The following is a 19335-nucleotide window of genomic DNA, read 5'->3' on the forward strand; positions in this document are numbered from 1 at the left end:
GGGGGGGGGCGCTCCGTGAGACATCCGAAAATCACGTTTGGTTTGTCCCTGCCATTCTTTCGAAATGTTTTAGCGGCACAGAAAGAAGAAAGCTCAACCATGAAAGCTAAAAATGGTGCCACGAATCTCACCCGTTTCGTCATCCCACTCATCCTCACCCTCACCACACCACCCACCACCCAAACGAGACCCGGCCCAGGGCCATGGATCGCAATCGCCCTCTCCCTCGGCCAGACAATTGATTGTACTCGAACTGACAACTGGACCACCGAGATCCTGTCAACCAAGGACGTTGCGTCACCCAGTCCATATTGTCTCGTCCCGCAGGCCATAAGCCCACAAAGGCTTACTTGCGCCTCGTATTCTTCTCCGCCGCTAGGCCCACGACAAGCCTTTTTTCCACCGACGCCGCACACGCAAACCCAGCCAGCAGGACAATACAGCGCATTCCTGATGCAGATGTGCGCTTCTGTCGTGGTTCGTCGCCCGCGTACGGTGCGCTGTACCTGCATCTGACCCTGGCCCATTGACGTTCTTTTTGGGAGGAGTCTCATGGGGCGCCTTGCCATGCCATCCATAGTCCGAGTCCCTTGTTTGCTTCTTCTCCCCTCTCACTCGGAGAACGGCTCGCCGAAACGCATAATATTGAACGCTTTTAAGACGAGGGGGCTGCACCGGGGCTGCAAAAACGTCGTGCTGAGAAACCGCTGCTGGAGCACATACCCGCACTTTCACGAAATGAGTATTGGCTGTTGTGCATGCGACCTCAGCATCCTCGGGGTGCGAATCTTTGCCGCACACCGAGATGCCCAACGGTCACCTTGACGAAGGATGCGTCACTTCCCATCACCAAAGAAACACATTGGGATGACACGCCCACATGCCGTCCCGATTCGCTGCTAGTGACGGATCGCGCAACGAGCCCGTTCGCAGAACCAACGGCACTGCTGGATAGAGAAAGGTGAAGCTTGGCGGCTCTGGGATGCATGGGATGAATTTTCGCTCCCGTTGAAACAAACACTGGGGGGGCCCCTTTTCAAACCCCTTCCCTCGTCCAAATGACGGAACTGGGGAGCTGTCTGGCGATGCCGTCCTTCAGCATCCACTTGGAACCTCTTCACTGCCTCTTTGACAATGGGTCACGGATCCACGATCCGCTCGGCTTCTTCCCCGTTGGAGCCATAGTACACAAATTATGGTCTGTTCAGATACACCAACGTCTCAGGATAGAACCTCAAAGTCCGGAGTTGGTGGTTTTTTCTTCAATTGTATCCGTACATTTCCAACTCATTCTCAACCTCGCGCGGTTTTTGAGCGCGTGCTGGGGTAGCCGTCGATGCCGCTCCACAGATGTACGTAATGTTCCTCCTAAACCCCGAACAGCTTGGGGCTTCGACATGGGACACGGCGCTGTGTGGAGTTTGTGACGGAAGAAAGCTTGGAAAGTTCGATTTGATTTGAACAAAGGCCCGGCAGACTTGTGCCTAAGAATGCTGTGCAGCTGCCGTGTTCCCCCCACGCCTTGCGGCCCTGACATATCAAACGGCCCAAGCATGCACGAGAACAGTCTAAGCCAAGGAGTACCGCACCACGCCCAAAGTGACGGGTTCTAGACGACTGTTGGCCGCGATAAGGGCTCGTATTGGACGTCGCGCAAACAGTCGTTGTCGGGAGCTCACTTACACGATGCTGATGCCGCGTCCCGGGCGTCCGTCCGTCCTTCCTGTCCCGTCCCGTCGACTCGCCTGAAGATGAGAGAGACTGGAGTCGCGGCGCCGAGTTGGTTTCTTTCCTTGGCACAATGATGTCGCACCTTGAGAGGAAAAAAGATCGACGGACACACCCAGGGCAAGACAGGTCCCTGTTGAAGTGGGCGACGAGGATGTTTCCCCCTCCACGAATCTAATCTAATCTCGCAATTTCCCTCTGGCCCCCTCCGAATCGAGCAAGATGACCGCGGTGCGTTTGATGGAACATAATCAGACTGGGTCTGTTGCGAACCTGATTTTTAGAGGGTCGGCATGTTGAATCGAAGTTACGGCCAAGAGTTGGCGATATCACCAATGAGATGAGGCTATATTACAAGCTTACTATCGTTCATTGTTTTGTTTCAACAAGACAGAGGCGAGAAAAGGCACCGTTTAAGTTCGAGCAACGTCGCACCATCCACCCGCCATTCAAACAGAAGGATTCAAACCCTCTGGGCTTTATTTTAATGACTCGAAACGCGTGGGTTCTCGGGCACTGCCACGGGCAAGCTCTCATACTGCAATCTCGTTTGGCATGGCTGTGCCCTTTTACCCCGATTCTTGTCGTGCTGGAACCAAGCGAAGGCCAGAGTCAAAAACATTGTAAACTACACAATCGTCCAGGCTATACGGAGTATAGAGAAGAACTCTGCCAGGTTGAGAACAATGCACCCAGCCACATGTCACCGCACTTACTCATCACCATGTCGAGGCTGAGGTTCGTGGCTTATTACTCGTAAGTCGATGAATGCTGTACAAACTCAACTCGTCTGTAGAGAAATTATCAACGACACAGCCCGACGGTCGTGATTGGGCTAAAAGGTCAGACCAGGCAAGCCCTGCCATTTCTTCACGGCAGAGACAGGCTCTATGCCTGCTGCGATGCCACTCACACTGTCAGCGCCATCTGCCATATGTCGCTGAACACCATCACCGCGAGCCGATACTTCGGGGTGAGTTCAATGCACTTGATGACCATCGACAGTGCCATGGCGCAGAGGACAGCTTCAACGCGTCTCGTTCATGGCATTGAAAGGCAAATCGACCGGGCCGTCTGCCGCTCCAGGTGTTTCGCGCCCGAGCATGTCGTCATTCCCGTCTGGTCGGCCCATAACCCCAGTCAACCATCTGCTCTCACCTGCCTCGTCCCCACCAATCAGTGAAGCTCTACGGCATTTCCGTTGAAGAAACTGGCGAATCATCCTTCAGCGTAGGTAGTTATAGGTCTCCGTAGGTCCATTGAGGCGCCGCACTGGCCCTGGGCGGGCAGTGAGCTCAGTGGGGAGCAACCTCAAGTGCCCTGTCCTGCTGGAAAAACCGGGCGCAGCACGCAGCAAGCAGGCAGAGCTGCCTTAGCTGCTTAGCAACTCAAGCAGTAACGTAAACCCGCGTTTCGCCATTGCTTTTCCGCGTATATCCTATCAGGAAACGAGAAATGCAGGTAGGTACCTTAGGTAGCTAAGGTAGTTATTGTGCGTGTAGGCAAGGCAGGTAGATACGCAGGTACTTAGTAAACTGGGAGTACGGCAGTGACCTGATCTGGAGCTGCGCACCACCACGGCGCCTTGTTGCCGACTACGTACCCAACCCAACACGGCAAAATCCCCATGTCACGCACGCTAGGTTCTGGACCAGCCAAGCCAAGGAAAGAACGGCTCAGTGTCAAGAACAACTGATTGTCGCTCGTACCTGAAGCTTTAAACAACCGCCTGGCCCTTCTTGCCTACTCGACCTACCCAGGTATACAGGTTGATATCTGTCCTAGTGGCCAACGTATCTGGACCCCAACTTGCCTTAATTGCTCATTCTTCACGACCCTAGATTTCCCCTCATCACACCCCGATCTACCAAACCCATCCCCCGCGGGCGCTTCGCCCTTCGCCTTCTCAACCATCCCTCCTGACAGACTTACCCGTCTCTCATTTCATCCATCGCTTGAGTGACACGAAGCCTGACGTCATGGACCAATATCATTACGACGACGGACCCTCGTCTTCATCGGCACCACCACCGCCCTACTCCATCTCCGCCCCGGGCTCCGGCTCCTTCGCCGGCTCCTTTGACGGGCCCGCCTCGCCATCCCTTCACCCACCTGTCCCGACATCAAGCCACAGAGCCTCAGGCGCCACACCGGAGAAGACATCTCATACCCCATCCTTCGGCGGCGGCTTCCTCGATTCGAAACGCCGCCTGGCCGATCCTAGATCGTCATCGGCCCAGTCCCTTGCCCCATCCCTCGAGGACCGTGACGGCGATGCCCGCCGGACCTTGCTCATCATCTACATTCATGGCTTTTACGGCAACGAGTCGTCTTTCAGGTCCTTCCCGGCCCACGTTCACAATTTCCTAAAGGACACTCTCGTCGAGAGTCATGTCATTCACTCAAAGATCTATCCCCGGTACAAAACTTACAAGGCCATCGATGTTGCTCGTGATAACTTCAGCCAATGGCTCGAGCCGCATGAGTCGGACAAAACTGATGTCATCCTTGTTGGCCACTCCATGGGCGGCATCCTTGCCGGCGAGGTCGCTCTCATGGTAAGTCATGAAATACGCACGGCGTTTTCACGTTTGCTCACGAGGTCCGCAGCCAAATCGGCATCCGTACAGGCGCCAGCCTTTCAAACACCGTATACTCGGCACCATCTCACTCGATTCGCCTTTCCTTGGACTTCATCCAGGCATCGTTGTTGCTGGCATTGCCAGCTTGTTCAGACCAGCCTCACCGCCGGCGGAAGAGATCGATAACCAGCTAGACGCGTCCACTGCCTACCTCAGTCCAGGTGGTTCAGCCATGAATAGTCCCAATCCTTCCATGCCGAGCCTTGAGTCAACCCCTTCCCTCGACGCGCAGCTTTCACCCCAAGGAAGCAACGCGCCGTCTATCGCTTCTTCTAGTGGTCCGCCGCAAAGCTCCGACCCGTGGTTCAACCCGCCCTTCTGGAACGACGCCAAGTTCAAAGACCGTCCTTTCATGAGGCGGATAGGCCACTTCGCCAAGAAGCACAGAGCCGAGGGCGTGTGGGATCCCATCAAGAACCATCTCATGTCCCATCTCGAGTACGGTGGTTGTCTTGCAGACTACAAGGGCTTAAACCAGCGATACAACAGGCTCCGCGCTTTGGAGGATAACGATCCGCTGCAACATCTCAAACAGAACAACGGCCAGGGCGCGAACGCAAACCAGCTGCCGCCGTCAGCCAGGGTGCGGTTCATAAACTACTATACCCTTAGCTCGGGTAGACCCAAGAAGCCCAAGTCGCCAAAGACGCCAGACTCGCCGAGATCTCCGGATCATGACATTGCGGGACAGATGAGCACCCTTGACGTCAATTCCCAGCTCTCACCACACGGGTCATCGACACCCAGGATTTCTGTCGATAGCTCTGATGGCGAGCACTTTGAGATTATCAGCTCTATTGAAGCAGTAGACAGGAAACTATCAACACTTCACGAGGAACAGCAGAAACAGTCTGAGAAACAGTCTGAGAACCAGCCGAATAATAGCACCGCGGAACAGAAACCCGAACCGAAAGGTAAAGAAAAGGAGGTTCCTGGGGGGCAGGAACCGAAGGGCAAGGAAAAGGAGGGGGCGGGTGCAGAGGAAGCCGAGGAACCTTCAAAGGTGGAGGAGAACGGACCGAAATCCGGCGAAGCGACACCGGCGGAATCTGCCCAGCCTGAGACGCCAGCAGACTTTGACCTTCCTCCCATCCCCGACCTCCCTCCACAGCCAACACCACCAGACCTCGACAAGTACACGGATAAGGACGCCCGCAAGCAAGCCGAAAAGGAGGGCAAGCGCGCGCAGAAGGCCTATGACCAAGCAGTCAAGAGCCGCGAGAAGGCCATCAAGGAGCGCCAGAAGCTCGTCGAGAAGCGCCGCAAGAAGGCGGAAAAGGAAGCCCAGAAAGAGGCCCAGCGGGTCGAGAAGGAGGAGCAGAAGAGGCGGCAGCAGGAGGAGCTCGGCCAGGCCAAGTCCCGTGAGGACGCGCTGAGGGCCGTGGAGGCGGCACAGCGACGGGCGGAGGCGGCACAGCGGGAGCTGGAGGCCGCGCAGAGACAGGTGGAGGCGACGCAGAGAGAGACCGACGCCGCGAGGAGACAGCAACCGGTGGTGAAGCATGAAGCCGCGGAACAACAACACCAGCAGAAGGCGGTCATGATGTCTGACTCGGAGTCGGAGCCGGAGTCGCCCACCGGGTCCCTTACGCAGGTCGACCCGAGGCCGATATCACCAGACGGACCACAGACACCGTTAGCACCTCCGCCGCAACCGAGAGCACCCCCGCCGGCTCTGCCCCCTCGGATGCCCTCGTCTTCAAGCACGGCCCAGACAGCCCCGGCATCATCATCAGCATCGCTCGCCCCGACACAGTCTAGGGAATCAGGGACCTCCTCCCGCGGACCAGCGCCAGCCGGAGCAACCCCGCAACAACCCAAGAAGCAGCGCAAGTTCTGCATGCTGCCCAGCAAGACCAACGGCCGTCGCGACGAGACCTGGGTGCCCGTCTACATGGAGGGCATGGACGAGGTCGGCGCCCACTGCGGTCTCTTCGTCCCGGGCCTGCACTACGACAGGCTCATCGGGGACATGGGCGAGCGCATCTTGGGGTGGGTGCAGGAAGACATGACGGCGAGGGCCATCTTGGAGATGTCCTAGGAGGTAGACATGACATGGTTGCGGACGGTGTTAGCCTGCAGCTCGTCTGGGGTGTCAAGTCTCTACTGCAGTAATCACAACAGAACATTGCAAAGGCGGACGTAGGATATGTCAACGATGAGAGAACCCCTTTTGAAATATCAATACACTCTACGCCGGGGACAGTCCGCTTTTGACTGATATGTCGGCGTCTGGTGCCGTCTATTGAATTACTTGATGTTTATTTGTGTGTGTGATAGTAGTGCTACAACGACCCAGCCTGGCTTTTTTTTGTGTGTCCGGTATGATGTGGAGGTCGTGGTGGTCGAAAGCCCCGTCCCGTTCCTCCCCTTCGTTGCAACCTTTGAAATGATGCTCCATGACCAATGTGTGTGGTATTTTTTTATCCCCTTCCCCTTCCTTCCCCGAATCCATCCCTCTTCAGTCGGTCATGTTTCGTTGTCAACCTTTTGACTGAATGCGTGGAATAAAAAAACGACTTGAGTAGTCTCAGAAATAGAAGAAATCGACTGTCCCCCGAACGCCCTGCTGGAAGTGGAAAATTCATCAAAAGTGTGCAGAATACCCGCCCTTGATCTGTGAGCGGCAGTAAACTGAACCGCAAAAGTGTGCCTTCCTTTCACCCCACGATGGTCGTTGCTCATAGATCCTCCGATCCAAACGGTCGTTATCCGTATCACCGGTGTTCCCGTGAGACATTCTGAGCAAAACCCAACACCCTAACGAGTGAAGGGCAGGGAAAGAAAATGCTGCCTACCGCCTCCCCTACGAAAGGGCTGCGGAGCGTCGAGCCGTAACCTCGTTCTTTGCGGGGGGCGGCTGCTATGCGCCCACGGCGCTCGAACCGTAGCCTTGCGGACGCATCGTGTTCGGGAACGCCTGCCCGTTACCGCTATCCTGTGACGAGTCAGACACAGATATAGGCGGCGCGGATGAGGCATCACCCACCTTCTTACGACGCTTCTGGCCTCCCCTATCGTCGCCATCTCCCGTAGAGTAGCCGTCATCGGGGAAGCCCTCTCCGTAACCCTCAAAGCTGTTGTCGCCATAGCCTCGCTTTTTAGTCCGTTGCGGCCGTACTGCACCTGGAGCTGTCTGCTGCTGCTTGCGCGCGAACGGGTTCGGCGTGGTCGCGGAGGGCGTTCCGGGCGCCGTTGCCTTGCCTGCGAGACCTTGCCTCAGGGCCTCTACGCTGCCTGTGGCGAGATCTCCCAGCACTGAACTGTCCCAGCCCTTGACCGGAATGGGACCCTTGGCCATGGTCGTCGCTCTGCCCAGCAGCGATTTCACGGTGCCAGATAGGCCGTTGGTGATCGGATCTTGCCGAGAGTTCCAGAACTCTGCATCCGGGATTTCCAACAATTCCCTAAAGCCGTGATACGCTTCTCTCTTCTTGTCGCCGTCTTCTCTAGGAGCATCCCATTCCTGAGCGACGGAGTCGAAGCGTCCGAGGATTCCCAATTTCTTGATCTGACCCTTGTAGGTCTTCCGTAGAGCATTCTTCTCACCGTTGGGCTTTTCGCGAGCTACTTCTGCGGCGATGCCGGTCAGGTTGAACATTTCAAAAAGATCTTCGGTGATTCGCGGCAGTCTCTCGTGGTGCGCTATTTAGCTCAGTGTTAACCAAATTTGTTCGGCACATATGACAGTATCAAAACACCCGATACGTCATTAGGAAGGGGATTTGACAAGACAGCCTGCAAAAGTGACAGGAGCCTGCGAAGGGAGCCTTACGAGTTTGGCAAAGTAGGTATTTCTCTCCGACATCCAGGTGGAGTGCCTCGATACCAGTTTTGCTATCCTCGATGTGGACTTTCTTCTGCTCTCGATCGCCAAGATCTTCGAGCGGGCGCTTGCGCTTGTGAGGCGAGTCATCGCCCATGATGATGTCCTGAGACATGTCGGATGGCTGCGATGCGCTTCCGTTGACGCTGTGGGCTGGTGTTGGCAGTGTCGTGGTCGATGACGGGGCCGAGCTGTTTATGCTCGACGCGGGATCGGAGGTGCCAGGAGAAAATTGAGAAGGACTCTGAGGAGTTCGAGGGTGGAACGACATGGTGACGTTGCCAGGTGCGATGGGTTCTCGATCGAGTCGTGCCGTCGCCGTTGCCGTTGTGGTGGTGGTGGACGTCGTCGTTGTCAGGTGAGGAGAAATGGAAAAAGTCGGAATACGAGGGATGGTAGCCGCTATCGGGAGGTGTTCCGGGTGGGAAGGAGCGAAAGAAAAACTCGGCTGCTATTCGGAAAAGGTCGTAAAGAAGGGTTTCGAGCGGGATTCACGATGCGCTCGATGGCTGTGGTCGTCCTGGGCTCGATCAGAGGATGAGGGGGTTGCTGTGGCGAGTCGCGCCAAACCGCCGACGGCTCTCGATCCCCCGATGCAGCGTCATGCACCGCAGTCCAATTAACCGTGGATCGCGGCCGACTTTCCTGGGTGATAAAAATTTTTGCCTGTGCCAAAATCCAACTGGCGTAGTGAAAGCGACAAAAAAATCCGACGGCGATGGGCGGCTGTCGAAGATCGGTCGTAGATTCGCGGTGTTTTGGCGGTAGGTCGTGGTGGAGTTGAAGGAGATGAAGTCTGAACGGCGCTGGGTAGAGTGAAGGGGGCGGACACATGAGCGAGGCAATTTGCTCGCTTAACGGGGGTGGCCGCCTGGGCTGGGCCGTGGGCTGCGCTGGCTGGCACTGGCACTGGCACTGGCTGAGGTAAGGTGAGGTGCGGTGGAAGAAGGGCGGGCGGGAGCGAGTGGACGAGGTAAGTTTAGCAAGGGGGTGTGCGCTGTGTGAGGTTACCTCCAGTTGTGTGCTGTCGGAGGGAGAGCGAAGGGGGGGAGTGGGCCTAGACTTTGCCGCGGGATTGGAGAGAGGTGGAAGTCGAAGGGGACTGGCGAGGGAAAGAGCAGGAACCTGCCTGCCTCCTGCCTGCCGTTCTTGGGACCGACCGGAGCAGCAAGCGGCCCAAAGCCCGCGCAGCTGGAGAGTCTAGAGTCCTGAGGGGCCGCCTACGCGCTGGAGGCACTCTAAATGGATCTGGATTAGGTGCTTCATTCCGCCGTAACATGTCTCGCGACACAGGAAGGCACGTCCCCAGCAGCGAATCGTCTAGGAAACCATGGCTAACCGTGCCCGCTCCGACACCCGACACCCGATCACCGGCCCTGGCTGATGGTTGGGAGGAAGAGGGACCCCCCCAGGGACAGGTGTGGCTGGATCAGGCAGCCGGCAGCGACACGACCACGTCCCATACATCCGTACGACGACCACGCTCACCTGCACCCTCACCTCGACACTGTGACGCACGTGACAGACATGGGCCCCACCCGCAGTACGGGCCAGCCTGAATTTTTTTTTAACTTCGCGGCCGCGAGCGGCAGGCCTTGTTTCTCTCTTTTCCTTCTTCAACAATTCCAGACCACCTATTCAAATCATCGCCAGCCTGCCTCGATTTCACATCGCTTCCACGCTGCTGACGATTCCAAAGGATGTGTCGAGATTGACATTAGTCTTGCTTAAAACAATTGTTGTGAGGGCCCCTCGTGCGGCTTCCATGATGCGATGATCACCTGACGCAAGAGACATGCTCCGCCCATTGGAGCTGTATGCCAAAATCTTTTTGCCCAGCCCTCGTGCGATGACGGGGTTGCCTCCATTCGTGACGCAATGCCATTTCGAGCCTCAAATCGCAGATTCATCTCCCCAGCAGGAGCTTGCTGAATAATAAGGTACGCTTCTTGGGAGACGGGATGGGGAACTGGCTGTGCAGAGACAGGATGACAATCTTACATCTGGTAAACCAATTGCTCAGCCGCGAGTGCGTCGTGTCGTCTCATTTCGGCCTATGTGCGTTGACCAGGTTGAGCCTGCGGAGAACTGGCGTGTCTGAATTGCTCTGGACTGTGGTCATCGAAATATGCGGAATCTTCTGGATCATGCAGCTAATCTGTCTCGTCTAGTCAGATCCACTCCGAACTCCAGATCTGGACCTCTAACAAACCGGTTGTTTCCAGCAATTCGTGGCGGTCCAAGTAGACCATAAATATACTGCGTGTCTCATATTGGCCAGATCCATCTACACCGTAGCTATTCTCATTCTTGGGCTGGAAGGCTTTTGAGACTTGGATGGTTTGTATATCAAGCGATAAATTGGCCTGGACAGACACAACCATACTTGATCAACAAAGCAGAATGCTCTGCTTAGATGTTGCAACAATAGCTTTTCTATCTTTATCAAACTTTTGAATTTATTCTTGAAAAGAACATACACACATACAAAGGCTTGGGTTCGATTATCATTCCTTTCATGAGGCATCTTGCCATGTCCATCAACACCATCCAACAAACAAAAGTCCTCCCGCAATCATTACAACGAATTTCTGTAGACTTGCGCGCCTCCTTGTCGGAAAGCAATCGTATCCCTCCTTTGCATGATCATCAGTGTCCTATTGAGTGCTTGCTCAGTGTAGCCCTTTTGCTCAACCATCTCACGCTTCAATGTAGACAAGTTGGTGCTCCAGCCAACTGCCAGCCGTCGCTTGAGCTCAGCCTCCAGTCTGTTGACCTCATCGTTGAGCTCCTTGCTTCCTTGGTTGCTTCCCTGGTTGACGGCGTCCATGGTGGAGCAGAGGAATAGTCTGATGGCCTCGTCCACATGCTCCTCGGTAGCAATAGGAGACAGCGTCAACTTGGCCAAAGACTCGGTTATACGGACAATTGCCTCAAGTTGACGAACAGTAATCGGGATGGAAGATCTCGTGTTTGCCTCCATTTCCGCGGCGTGGACCTGCCTTCTGATGGAGACGAAGTGGGACGACAGCTTTTCAGCGGCCTCTGGGCTGAGGCGAGGAGCCATTCTCCTAACCATATCGTTAGCATGCCATCTTTGATTGGCTGTCTTTGCTGGATAACTTACGATTTGCAGTAGCTGACGTATCTCTTCATCTTGTCCACTGGGATCTCCGACTCAACTTGCTCTTCCGCACCGCGACCACCCATATGTATGCCCATAACGTGCTTCGCTATCCTCTCGTCCTTCTCGCGCGTGTGCTCATCCTTGACAATGAAGATCATGTCGAAACGAGACAAAATCGTGGTTTGGAAGTCAATGTTCTCGCCAGGAGTCTTCATGTCGTCGTAACGACCGAAGATGGGGTTGGCTGCCGCCAACACTGATGTTCTGGCGTTGAGAATAGTAGTGATACCGGCCTTCGCAATAGAGATTGTTTGTTGTTCCATGGCTTCGTGAATAGCCACTCGATCCTCGTCACGCATCTTGTCAAACTCATCGATACAAACCACACCACCATCAGCAAGAACCATAGCACCTCCCTCGAGATAGAATTCGCGGGTAGATGCGTCGCGCTGGACGGATGCTGTCAGACCGGCAGCTGAAGAACCCTTGCCGGAAGTGTAGATGGAAATCGGTGCGCACTTCTCCACAAACTTGAGCAGTTGCGACTTTGCCGTACCAGGATCACCAAGAAGTAGGACGTTGATGTCTCCACGAAGCTTCATACCGTCTGGCAAGATCTTCTTGGACCCACCAAGCAACAGACAAAGAATGGCCTTCTTGATGTCGCGGTTTCCGTAAATAGATGGTGCTATGCAGTCGGCCATGATGTTGTAAAGATCGGGCCTTCTGCTCATCTCCAAGAATTCTTGCTCTTCCTCATCAGAAAAGAGGGCCTGGCCTCTTGCCGTCTGGTCGATATCTGTCTGGATGCCTACGGCTCTCAGATAAGGAGTGCGAATGGCGACAGCACCGCCAGTAGCCGAGTTCTTGGTGGCTTTGTTTTGATAGATGGAGAAGATTCCCATCACTGTACACCTTGAGCCGGGGACCACACGGTTGGTCAAGTAGCGGTCTGCGGAGATGAGAACGTGTCTAGGAAGTTCACCAACAGGGACCTGGTCAGGGGCCTCCTGGAGTTTGATAATCTGTTGGTCGACAAATCGCGACTTCTCGTGAAGCACAAAGTACGGGTCGAGGGGACATTTGGGGGTAGGGTCGTTGGGAATTCTCGACCTGCCGCACTGTCTGGGGAGTGTGACACCTGTGAAGCCACCCAGCACAGGGATTGTTGACGCATGGGCGCAGTTGCGGCATTGGATCGCGATTTCTGTCGCCTTTGATGACATGACAGAAGCACCAATCACGATACCTGGCACCCTAACGAGTCGCGATATCGTCATCGAGTCCAGGTTGCGAATCGAGACATCTTCGGCGTTGGAGTGGAGGAGCAGCTGGTGTTCGGGAAGGTCGACCTTGGCTTGTTGGGGGAAGACGACTCGGTGCGTGCATTTCTTGAGAGCGGCTTCGAACTGGTCGCAAAAGGTCAGACGAGCTTGGAGGGCATGTCAATATTGATTCTTACCAGTGGGATAATCTCAGCCGGTTCCGTCACAAGCCTATGCGCCAACTCCTCGCTGTAGTTGATCAGGTCGTTAATGTCGACATCGCAGTAGTACTTCTTCAGAAGGGCGTTTTCCTTCAATTGGTTTCTGTTGAGTAGAGGTCAGCAATTGTGCGACTGGGCAAGTGTTGGAGGTGTCGCAACCAACCTGTAGGTGTAGTCGTTGTCATGTCTGAATTGCAGAATGAAGTTCTCCAGCTGGGTCTGAATCTGTGTACGGTTGTCCTCACTTCGGCCATCACTCGGCTCGAAGACGTGAGTTGAGTAGATCGATCGGCTGTCCATCGTTACGATTGCGATCCAAGGTTGGCGGGCAGCAGTTGGTAGAGGAGCGGTGTTGAGGATCACAGATTTGGACTGAAAATGTGGATGCTAAGGAGGGGCAGGTTGCGCAGGGGAACTGAACGCGCCCCTTTCTTTCGACGCGCTTTCGCGTAAAGTGGTTACTTCGCTAGCGCGAACTTGACGAGTACGTACCCGCATGCGGCTGGGGAATTGGGACGGCTTATCTTATCTGCACGTGAGATCTGCGAGCATCACGGCTCCCATCTGGGACGCAAGCCCCTTGGCGATGAACTGCGAACGTGGCTAAGCTTCGAGCTGCGCAAAGACCAACTACATCTTTCGTTCTTTCCTTGTCGCGCTTGACCTGTGTTTCTGTTGCGAGCCAGTTTTCCCGAAATTTTGAAGCCGATGCGATCTTGCCAGCGATGATACCCCGGTAGTCTGGCTACGTGGCTGTCAGCTAATACGGTTATCGGCTCTCCTGCGACTCAGCGAACCGTCGAGGTCCAGAAGCAGCTCCCACCAGCCCACGTCACACCTGGGGCCATTACCTTGCATCATGTATTCCTCTTCGGCTGCCCGTAAGTCGATGGACACAATATCGCAACCATCCTCTCCTCCGGCTTCGCGAACCGAATTCCCATTTCATAAGTAAGCTACCTTCCTTGCTACATTGCCGGCCACGTTTGCGCTAACAGCAACCAGACCAGGACATGGCTACCCGCACCATACCGGCCGACGCGGCTCGACGGCGAGCTCGATACATTCCATAGGTGGCTCTCTCGATACGTCGTCCAGCAGCTGGGCGAATGCGGTGTTGGAATCTGGGCAAAATGGTACAGAATTGTTACAATTGAAGTGCTTTGTCTTGTGCTGACAGCGAACCAGCCATCTCGACACTCCTGCAACCACCCATCGTTCGAACCGGCCTACAACCTCACACCTCTGCGCCCGCTTCGAGTGCCCATAAACCTCCCACTTCTCGCGACATCCCTCCTGTAACTCTTACGAACATACCTCATGTCGACCCGTCTGAATTCAAGCCATACCTGTCGCAAGTTGGCGCACTCTACGAACAGCTTCGCCGCGTCAAAGAACAAGAAGATGAACGTCCGGGATCGGCAGGCCGAAGATCGAGTAAACACGACGATTATGGAGAGCTGGACGAGAGTCACTTGAAGCCAGCCGGTCGCCAACCAGCTAGGCGAAAGTCTTCCATCGCCTCCATCACATCGATAACTTCTCTCGAAGGCCCTGGTCCGTTACGCCGAAGCAGCTCGGGGCTCAGTCGGAAAGGTGGTCAAGGACCGCCTCCATTGTCAACGATTCCCAATGTCTACTTTGACGACGACTTTCATCTTGAGAATCCCAGGACGTTTGATGTCGTGAGCGAACGTTCCGAAGTTGTTCCTCCAGCACCAGGAAACAACGACGCTGGGAGCAATGGAAGTGTTATGGCACCCAGGAAAGCGCTGGCAACAAATGCGATTCTTCAAGAGAAATTGTCCTGGTACATGGACACCATCGAAGTTCATCTGATCAACAGCATATCAACGGCGTCGACCACCTTCTTTACTGCTCTAGGCTCGTTGCGCGAACTTCACTCGGAGGCGGCAGAGTCCGTGGACAGGATCAAGACACTTCGAAAGGAGCTTGAAGCCCTCGACGAGGAAATAGCTACGAAGGGCCTCAACATAGTCCAGAAGCGCCGCCGGCGAGAAAACGTTCAAGCCCTAAACGATGCCGTACTGCAGCTACGACATGTCGTAGAAGGAGTTGCTGCATGCGAGGCGTTAGTAGATGCCGGTGAAATCGACAAAGCTCTGAGCAACATTGATACTTTGGAGCTTCTCATTGCGGGCGAGCACGATGAATCTCCAGAAGCCGAGGCGCCGATATTGCCTGCGTCACGGCTGAGAGATCTAAGGGGCGCAACGGCTCTACAAAGCGTTAATGAGGACTTGCATCAATTGCGGTTCCGCATTGGACGAGCTTACGAATCCAAGTTCCAGAGCTTGCTGCTTGCTGACCTGCGCCACCACGTCGAATCTGTCAGTTACCGGGACGTTCTCCTGCGATGGAGCAGCTCGTCAGTGCGGGCCAGGGGCGGCGCTCTGCGAGAAGCCGCCTCATTCCCTGCCTACCTTGGCTCAACGCAAGAGCTGCGCAAGGCGGTTATGCCAAATATTCTTGGCCTTCACCGAGCCCAGCACATTGCGACTGCTATTAGCGCTTATAGAGAAGCTGTCCTGCGCGAGGTACGGAATATCATCCGCAGGCCCATGCCAAGCTCCAATGATGATGACAACGAATCCATGATGTCCGCATCTACCATGAGCGGCGGTAGGCAACGAACGAACCAGGAGAAATCGTCCATATTGGCAAGGAATCTCCGAGCACTGGATCCAAAAGATGCCGAGGAGTTGCTCAAAACTATGTACATTGGCGTCACAGAAATCCTTCGTCGCTTGACAACTCAAGTCAAGGTACTGCTCGACATCGCAAGCTGTCTGACTGAGGAGGCCACTGCGGCAGGGCTCAAATCCCCACCGATCCGATCACCTCTTGCAAGCCCAACGCCATTTGACCGAGAGTTCCCCAGAATGGACGTTGCTCCCGGCAGCTTCGAAGTGCAAGAGGAAATACACAAAGCCATGGACGTACCCAATTTGGTTGGGCAAGCAGTCGACATGGCGCAGGACAAGGTCTTGAAAGTTCTGAAGGTCCGGTCAGAGCAAAGCACGCACCTAACACTGGGTTGGTTCCTGCGATACTTCACGCTAAACCTTTACTTTTCCAATGAGTGCGAGGCGATTTCGGGGCGAAGCGGCACATCCTTGAAGACCCTTGTCAATAGTCACATCAAAGAATTCGTACAGCAACACGGAGAATCTGAGAAGCAGAAGCTTGCCCAGGGCATGGAATCGGATCAATGGAGTGCGAAGGACTTTGATGAAAAATCCAAAACACTACTTGACCAAATCCTCGAGAGCAGCACTAAGGATGCTGCGGCATGGACCGAAGGTACCAAGATATGGGAAGATCAGCCTGACGAAGAAGCGTCGAATGGAGTTGATACAGCACTCGAAACAAACGGTACGAGCAAAGAAAAGGCGCGAACGGCAGAGATCGAAGGGGAGGCGTTCTTGCTACCGAATGCTGCGATTCTCTGTCTCGAGGGTATTTCGCACTTCCTGCACCTAATTGGAAGCATCCCGTCCATGGCCACGGACATTGCAACCTCTCTCATTACTTACTTACAGCTCTTCAACTCTCGCTGTACTCAACTAATTCTTGGCGCGGGTGCTACTCGATCTGCGGGATTGAAGAACATCACAACCAAACACTTGGCATTAGCATCGCAAGCTCTATCTTTCATCGTCACGCTGATTCCCCACATCCGGGAATTTGTCCGGAGGCATGCTGGCTCGGGTGCAGGCGTATCCAGCTTGATGGGTGAGTTCGACAAGGTTCGCCGCCTGTTCCAAGAGCACCAGAACAGCATCTACGACAAGCTCGTGGAGATTATGAGCGGTCGCGCGGCGGCGCACTCCAAGGCCATGAAGGCCGTCGACTGGGACAACGACACCAGCCAGTCGACACACCCCTACATGGAGACGCTGGCCAAGGAGACCACGACCCTGCACAGAGTGTTGAACAAGCACCTGCCCGAGAACTCGGTGCAGATGATCATGGGACCCGTCTTTGCAAGCTACAAAGACCAGTTCGGAAGGGTCTTGCAAGCATCAGACCCTAAGACGGACACAGGTCGTAATAGGTACGCTTTTGTCGCTAAACGAATCTCTCCACTTACTAACACACGCGCAGCATGCTCCGAGACGTGGACTTCTTTATCGCAAAGCTCGGCAAGCTCGACGGCTTCCGCGATGCTGGTGACTACCTGAAGGGCATCATCAACTCCAAAGAAATCAAGACGGCCCCGTCGCCTCCCTCGGAGAAACAGGCAGACGGCGGATCGGAAACAACGGTGTCAACCACCACATCAACAGCTGAGCCGGGCAGCCGGCAAAGCGCAGAGGACGGAAAGACGGAATCGCCTTCAGGGGCAGAGGAGGAGCCAAAACCATCGTCGTGATTTTAGCTGTAGGATGATGAGGCAGGGGGAAGGGGGGGCAGGATTTCAATCGTGTGAAAAGAGCGGACTAGCATGTAACGGCGTCAATTTCACAAGGAAGAAAAGATGTACTTCTTTTGCTACAGGTAATGCTGTACCACACATTCCACTGGGGAGATCTACAACGTACCATACGCGGCCCGCCTTTAGCTGCGTTACCCCCTTCCTTGCAACTCTTTCCGATGTGCCACCACACGGGGAGAGGGACATGTGCTCAATGAGAAGAAGTCACGACGACTGCGGCTGGGCGTTTCCCCACGGGTAGTCGCATACGTTTGCCCGTCAGTCAAGGGAAGCCCGCATCCTGCGTCGTTTCAGACCTGCCACTCCCTCGTCGGATCCAGCCTGCCGGGTCCTTTGGTAGTAATCGTCAATCGGGCAGCTGATGGAGGAGCGATCGGCTTGTCTTTCCCTTTTGGTGTTTTTTCAGCTCCCCGCAGCATACGACACGGGTAATCAAGCAGGAGATACCCTTCGTGTTCTTTCCCCGCCAAGGGAGAAGGCGAGAGGATGACGATAGCAGATCAAGTGGCTGTCGTCGTCGTTGGCTGCTGACGTTGCCCGTGGCCTTACCAAAAAGCGCACCACCCGCCGGGGTTCCGCCTTGTAGCCAATCAGAGGGGGAGGCCCGACGTCCGACTCGGATACCCCTGCGACGCGTCGTCTTTACTTCCCAGCGGCACGGGTCAACGGCAACGTCGTCTTTTTCTTCCCAATCTACGACAATCTGCGAAAAGTATTGCCCTTCTCCCTCTAACCCCACTGAGGAGTGGAGGCGGTGCGACGTTTCTTGCTTTTCGAGGGCTGCAGCGAGTCGTCTTTGTCGTTGCTTTATCCCGGCCGTTGAAACGTCTGTGGGAACCCCTGCCTTTTTTTCTTTTTTTTTGCCCCTTGCTTTTCTTCTTTCTGCTGCTGCAAGCTGGCCTGTGATTAATGCATGTGTTGGTCTGTGGTCAGCGGGAGTTTGCTGCTTCTGCTTATGCTTGTGGTTGTGTTTCCGAGTTTCGTCCCAACGGACGGGGCCGGGGCTGGCAAACTACGGATACCACGACGGAGAGTCGGGTGTGGTATTCCTACACAGATTGAAGGGGCGGTTGCAACGGTGATCTCTGCCTTCTCACTTGGTTTATTTTCCTGTCCCCCTTCTCGGTTTGAAAAGGGAACAACGGCTCAGAAACGTGCGCGCTGGCGGGAGCTAGATTAGCCAGGGTAGTTGGTAGTTTCCTATTTGAGAAACGTAGACTTTTTTTTTGGTGCCGGCTCAGCCATGGCACAGACCGTAACGTCCCCCGGCAACTGAGGTCGGAGGTGAGCGCGGGCCTCCCGTCCTTCATTTTAAACTCATAACAGAAACACACGAGATGAGATGAACACCTCCTCGCCAGGGGTGAATAACAATAAACGTCAACAGAAACTGGGATGAAAGGAAAAAAAAAAAAAAAATGTCAAGGTCACTTTAGAATGAATGGCACAGTGGACAGCATGATGTTTTGAACGCTTTTGATTTTTGATATTGTTTTTTCCTCCTTTGGTGCAAAGGCTTTCCCTAGTAGGTACACGAAAAGTCTGTATAGACAGAAGAAGTTTCCCTAAATGGTGGTGCGCAAAGGAGCGATAAGAAGCTTTTGAGATCTCATCTTTATCCCGTGGAATAAAGTCGAAACGCCCAAAAAAGAGAAAAAAGAGAAGACCAAAGCTTGACAGAAAAGTCTTCTCCTTGACGGTGAGAGGGGGAGAGGGAAAGCGAAACGCCTGAATTGCTCCAATTGCTCCGATTTTCCCCTCGACAGTCGGAACGCCTCCGCCGGTGTTGAAATAAGGTGTAAACACAAAAAGTTGCTCTATATCCCAGAAAGTTGTATCTCTCCTCTCCCCCCTGGCGAAGAAGCCGTTCGCCGTTTGAGACTGTTGGGGTATCCGTTTTGATATTTGATGGTGTAAAAGGGAATGAAAAACAAGATGAATCGCTGAACTTTGAGGGTTCGTTGGCTCATCCCGTGTGAAGTGGTCATGAAGTCGTGGCGCTCAGCGCGTGAGAAAAGTGTCCGCAGGAAATGATAAAAGTTGTCAAAGTCGAAAGGCTTCAACAAT

General features: G+C 54.5%; 4 protein-coding genes across 4 annotated transcripts; 2 read left to right on the forward strand and 2 right to left on the reverse strand.

The window, feature by feature from the left end:
* Positions 1 to 3707: 3707 nt before the first annotated feature.
* On the forward strand, positions 3708 to 6411 carry GCG54_00001623 (uncharacterized protein; the record flags this gene model as incomplete). Its single annotated transcript, XM_045401737.1, has 2 exons — positions 3708 to 4286; positions 4339 to 6411. 2 exons carry the CDS (start codon positions 3708 to 3710, stop codon positions 6409 to 6411), a joined length of 2652 nt encoding a protein of 883 aa, XP_045270466.1.
* Positions 6412 to 7233: 822 nt separating this feature from the next.
* On the reverse strand, positions 7234 to 8467 carry GCG54_00001624 (Mediator of RNA polymerase II transcription subunit 19; the record flags this gene model as incomplete). Its single annotated transcript, XM_045401738.1, has 2 exons — positions 7234 to 8015; positions 8146 to 8467. The coding sequence occupies 2 exons, from the start codon at positions 8465 to 8467 to the stop codon at positions 7234 to 7236; spliced, it is 1104 nt and encodes a 367-aa protein (XP_045270467.1).
* Positions 8468 to 10774: 2307 nt separating this feature from the next.
* On the reverse strand, positions 10775 to 13307 carry GCG54_00001625 (DNA replication licensing factor mcm5; the record flags this gene model as incomplete). The annotated part of the gene is made up of 5 exons (XM_045401739.1): positions 10775 to 11267; positions 11324 to 12732; positions 12786 to 12912; positions 12973 to 13181; positions 13302 to 13307. 5 exons carry the CDS (start codon positions 13305 to 13307, stop codon positions 10775 to 10777), a joined length of 2244 nt encoding a protein of 747 aa, XP_045270468.1.
* Positions 13308 to 13668: 361 nt separating this feature from the next.
* Positions 13669 to 17205, forward strand: GCG54_00001626 (Vacuolar protein sorting-associated protein 54; the record flags this gene model as incomplete). The annotated part of the gene is made up of 4 exons (XM_045401740.1): positions 13669 to 13760; positions 13815 to 13945; positions 13998 to 16887; positions 16938 to 17205. 4 exons carry the CDS (start codon positions 13669 to 13671, stop codon positions 17203 to 17205), a joined length of 3381 nt encoding a protein of 1126 aa, XP_045270469.1.
* Positions 17206 to 19335: the final 2130 nt, after the last annotated feature.

This window comes from Colletotrichum gloeosporioides (assembly GCF_011800055.1).
Source record: "Colletotrichum gloeosporioides strain Lc1 chromosome Unknown consensus_7, whole genome shotgun sequence".
NCBI lineage: Eukaryota > Fungi > Ascomycota > Sordariomycetes > Glomerellales > Glomerellaceae > Colletotrichum > Colletotrichum gloeosporioides.